Source organism: Corvus brachyrhynchos, unplaced genomic scaffold (assembly GCF_000691975.1).
Source record: "Corvus brachyrhynchos isolate BGI_N302 unplaced genomic scaffold, ASM69197v1 scaffold59, whole genome shotgun sequence".
Lineage (NCBI taxonomy): Eukaryota > Metazoa > Chordata > Aves > Passeriformes > Corvidae > Corvus > Corvus brachyrhynchos.
In genome coordinates this window covers 6,086,267-6,090,895 of record NW_008246054.1, presented here as the reverse complement: position 1 = coordinate 6,090,895, position 4,629 = coordinate 6,086,267, and the positions used below count along the sequence as shown (strand labels likewise).

The following is a 4,629-nucleotide window of genomic DNA, read 5'->3' as shown; positions in this document are numbered from 1 at the left end:
CGAGGCCGGGAGGTAGCGGGCGAAGGGATCCCGGGAGCCAGCGCGGCTCCAGGAGAGCCTTCCCGGGGACGTCCCTGGAGCGGGGTCTCCCGGCCGTGCAGCAACCGGGACTGACAGGGCCCAGCGGGGCGGACCCCAGGGACGGGACGAGCGATGACAACCCGCGGTCTCCAAGTCCCGGTTTCACTTCGTTTCAGGTCTGGAGTTTGACTTGGCCACCAACCTGGTGGGGCAGCCCCTGGTGAGGCAGCAGGTGATGAAGGGGGTGAGAGAGTTCCTGGAGAACCCGAATCCAGTGAAACCCCTCGTGATGTCCTTCCATGGCTCGACGGGAACAGGCAAAACCTACGTGAGCTCCATGCTCATCCGCTACCTCTTCCAGCGTGGGCTCCAGAGCCCCTATGTTCACCATTTCTCCCCCATAGTGCATTTCCCCCACGCTGAGCAGATAGAGCAGTACAAGGTAAGGGCCACCGCTCAGCAGTGCCACTTGGCTGGGGGTTTTTGGCTATGTCTGTCTTGAACATATGCATTCAAGCTGTTTCCCGAAGTGCAGTAGGAATAAAAGCTCTTTGTTTTACCCTCTCAGACAAACACAGCTGAGTGAGTGGCTCCATACAATGGCTGAAGGATCCACTAGTAACTGGGATATACTCAGTTATCACTTTCATCCTCTCCACAGCAGTCCTTGCCCTGATCATGTTCTCATTCTCAAATATTTACACAGCTCTTTGAATGCACAAACAAAAGTGCTTGGCTTAGATGAAAGGCACTAAAATTTTCCCATTGCTTTCTAAACAGCCTGATGGCTGTAAAAACCTGCATATCACTAGACTTGTAATCCCTTCCTCACAGAGCACACAGCTCCCAAACAGTTCCAGACTCTCCATGGTGCCATTCTGTCTCTTGAAGCTGAGAAAGGAGAGAAAACAAAATGCCAGATTCTCACCAGAGTGGGGATTCAGCACACCTGGACTTACAGTTTCTGGGTGTTTGGAGGAGTTATTTGTTGTGTTGTGTCCTTAGAGGAAATGCTTTTGGAAAAGTAAATCCCTTCCTGGCTGAAGTGCTTCAGTGAGGAGTTACGCATGCCCCCAGGCAATGTGAGTGGTTTTTTGTGGGCTGGGAAGTACCTTCAGCCATGATAAAGAGCCAGAGCTGTTCTGGGTCAGTGCAGGCACGTGTTTCTGCATCCAGACAGGAGCTGGCAAGAAGCTGGGAACTGTGTAGATACAACAGGGAACGAGAAGAACGTAGGGAACTGTAGGAGTCTGAATCTCCAGCTTTAGTGTGCTGCTTCCTTCTTTAAATCTGTAATAAAAGACCTACAATGGGCTAATAAAGCTGGTACACAGCCACTGTGTGAAACCCAGAATAAAGGGGCCTCCCCAGCACTGGCTGTTTGAGCTCCAAGTGGGTGGTGCTCTGCAGAGACACGCTGCTCTCGGCACCTTTGGCTCTGCTTGAGCTCCTGCCTCAGCCTGTACTCTGGGGTGCCTGAGCCTCCCTCGCCATCTCGATGCCTTACAGCTTGGTGGGTGTTTTTCCTAGGAAAGCCTGAAGCGCTGGATCCAAGGGAACTTGACCAACTGTGGACGGTCAGCCTTTCTCTTTGATGAGATGGACAAGATGCACCCAGGCCTGATTGATGTGATCATCCCGTTCCTGGGACCCTCATGGGTTGTGTACGGGACCAACTACCGCAAAGCCATCTTCATCTTCATCAGGTGAGAGAGGCCTCTCCATGTGGCCTTCCGGCTCATGGCTGCTCGTTTGGGCAGAGGTTGCACCTACTTCAGGGCATACACTTGTTTTGCCTTTCCTTCTCCAAGCCTTGATCCTCTACAAATGCCAAGAGATGCTATCTCACTGTGAACAGACAGATCTGGAGAGTGTGAAAAAGCCTCCTCTGCATGTTATTTGGCTGTCTCTACAGGAGTTATTTTGGGCCAGGCAGCTGGGAGCTGCCGGCTTGCACTCTGCAGGCTGGTGGGTGTCAGGTGCCACCTGAGACACCATTTTCCTGGGTACGCACTGGATAAGCCTCTCATTTTTGTGCAGCAATGCAGGAGGGGAGCAGATCAACAACGTGACATTGGCTCTGTGGCGTGCTCGCAAGGACAGGGAGGAGATCAGCCTGCAGGACCTGGAGCCAGCCATCTCCAAGGCCATGTTTGAAAGCCCTCAGAGTGAGTCCATGGAGCTGAGCTCTTCTTGTAGCCCCACAGCCCAACACAGGTAGCCACACCTGTTCTAGGAAGCCACCCACACCACCTGCCACCTCCCAGGCAGCCAGAAAGGGACAAGGGGGTTTTGAGGGATTGGAACTGCGATCCCCTTGAGGTTTCCTGCGAAGGGAACCAGCTTCTGAGCCAGCAGACCTGTTGCCATATTTAGCAAAGTTCTTTGGAGACAAGGTGTATTTGCAGCTGGAGGCTGGCAGACAGCACAGCACACTTGCCAGAACGGCACTGAGCTATATTGATCTCTGCCTGGATCTCCTTGCTTTGCCCTTAGCACAGGGAGCAGAGCTTAAATTCTGACTAGACAAGCTAAATCCCCCCCATTCCAGGAGAACAAGTCTGTTTCGGGGAGAGGTGACAAATGATGTGTTCAACCCTCTCCTTGTACAAAACCAGCAGATCTCTCTTCAGCAGAGTATTTTGGCTTCACACAAAGCAGCTCTTTGAATTGCAAGGACTGCAGAGATCTCTGAAGGTAAAACTTTCTCCTCCTTTCCTTGTGCAGGTGGCTTCTGGAAATCTGGGATCATTAATGAACATCTCATTGATTTTGTTGTGCCTTTCCTCCCACTGAAGCACCACCACGTAAAGCAGTGCGTAGTCAGCGAGCTTGTCCAGCAAGGCCTCGAAGTACGCCCGGGTGTTGTCCAGGAAGTGGCTGACAGCATCCCCTACTTCCCAGAAGAAGAGAAATTATTCTCATCAACAGGCTGCAAAACAGTGGCCTCTCGCATCAGTTTTTTCTTCTAGTCACTGGCAAGGGCCTCTCTCAGATCCGTACGGAACTAGAAAGAACCCAGGACTGGTGGGATGAGCAGTGGGAATGGTGTGTCGCTCTCCACAGCACAAGTGCTCTCCTGGTGAACTCTCTCCAGCCCCAAGGAGGCCACTGCAGAATGCAGCTGCGGGACCAAGTGCAAATGATGTGATTTAAAGCACTTTATTGGTTCACTCTTGGCCAGGTAAGGGTGGATGCACCACCTGATGCATCTGTGGTGACATGGGGAAGATGCTCAGAGGGTCTGCAGTGTCAGGGAGGTTCTCACCCTGTCAACAGCACCCACCTGCAGCTCTCCCCACTTCTGGCAGCTGTTGATACCATTAAGATTCTGAGCCCACAGAAGAATATTTCTTCCTTACAGCATTTTAACAGTTTTAAAAAAAACCTTTTTAAGCGTAGCTATGCCTCAGCTCCTTGGCACAATGTGAGTACTGGTGCTGATTCCTGTGAACACCTCAACATGGCAACAAAGTTTTCTTTTCAAGGAAGTTTTAGAACCACCCACATCCAGTTTCCTTTCACTGTGAATAGGTGCTGGTAGGGACCAGTTTCAACATCAAGTGAGAGGGGTAATGTGGGAGAGGGCAATACCTGATCTGCCATGAGCCAGGCTCCCCTACCACCCCTTCATCCATCTTTCCCCTAAGGGTTAAAGGATTTCCCTGTAGCAAACCAGGAAAACAACAAAAGTCTTCTTGCTTTTTTTTACCAGCCATGAAGAATTTCATCCTACCTCCAGGGAAGCCCACAGTGCTGCTAATGGTTTTGAAAATGCCTTTTATTCAGTGATGGTTTCTACAGTAGAGTTGGTGCTATGAGCTGTGGAGCCTCTTGTACATCCTTCTGCTGGTCAGACCTTGCAGGCTTTGGCTGGGCCAGCACCCGTTCAGCTTCTGGGGAGTGTCACAATGGGGGACCTGGGGACAAGTTAGAGAAGATTAGTGCTCCAGACTGCCAAGTATGGGATGTGCAGCCTGGCTTTTCCCCAGATTTTGATATCCTCTGTGCTTTTATGGAATAATAGGTCAGAGGAAGCAGAGTCATTCACTCTCTAGGAACAACCTGCATACGGGATGGGTGTAGGGGGTACTTCGCAAAGCTTGCAATGCTCTGCTTTTCCCTGTACGGAAATGAGCTGACAGTGCTTGGGACCATTCCAGCTCCGGGCCCTGAGCTTTAGGGATTTTAGACACCACCCAAAGGCTGCCCAGGAGCTGGCCAAAGACAGAGGCAAAAATTCTGCCTCTTCCAAAAATATTACGCATTTCTAATTTTAAAATAAATCTTTTAAGAAATAAACAGTTGAGGTCTTTACTTGGATTCCCGACTGCAGGTAGTGTGGAAGGACTTGGAAGATAAGCAATTTCACAGTGATGTGTTGCTGGGCTGGGTGAACCGTCACAATGCCCTGGAAGAAAGCTCTGCCCTCCTGGCAGGGCCAGGACCCACCCAGGGCTGAAAGATGGCTTGGGGGAGTGTGAGGAGTGATGTGTTCCCCCATGAACGCGTATCCCAAAGGCAGGCACAAACACACAAAAACACACACAGTCCGGGGCATTCACTGCTCCTGCAAGTCCCTCGGGGACCCTCTACAGAGCCTCTCCC

The 4,629-nt window shown here is 51.3% G+C and overlaps 1 protein-coding gene across 2 annotated transcripts; it reads left to right on the top strand.

The window, feature by feature from the left end:
* The first annotated feature begins 6 nt into the window (after positions 1 to 6).
* Positions 7 to 4,323, top strand: TOR2A (torsin family 2 member A). Of its 2 annotated transcripts, XR_001865641.1 has the most exons (5): positions 7 to 463; positions 1,552 to 1,727; positions 2,062 to 2,189; positions 2,749 to 3,205; positions 3,737 to 4,323. XR_001865641.1 is itself a non-coding variant. In XM_008642261.2 (4 exons), the coding sequence occupies exons 1-4, from the start codon at positions 257 to 259 to the stop codon at positions 2,991 to 2,993; spliced, it is 756 nt and encodes a 251-aa protein (XP_008640483.1). In that variant the 5' UTR covers positions 7 to 256; the 3' UTR covers positions 2,994 to 4,323. The 2 variants fall into 2 exon arrangements, 1 of the variants encoding a protein (XP_008640483.1); XM_008642261.2 differs by having other exon boundaries at positions 2,749 to 4,323.
* The last annotated feature ends 306 nt before the right edge of the window (positions 4,324 to 4,629 follow it).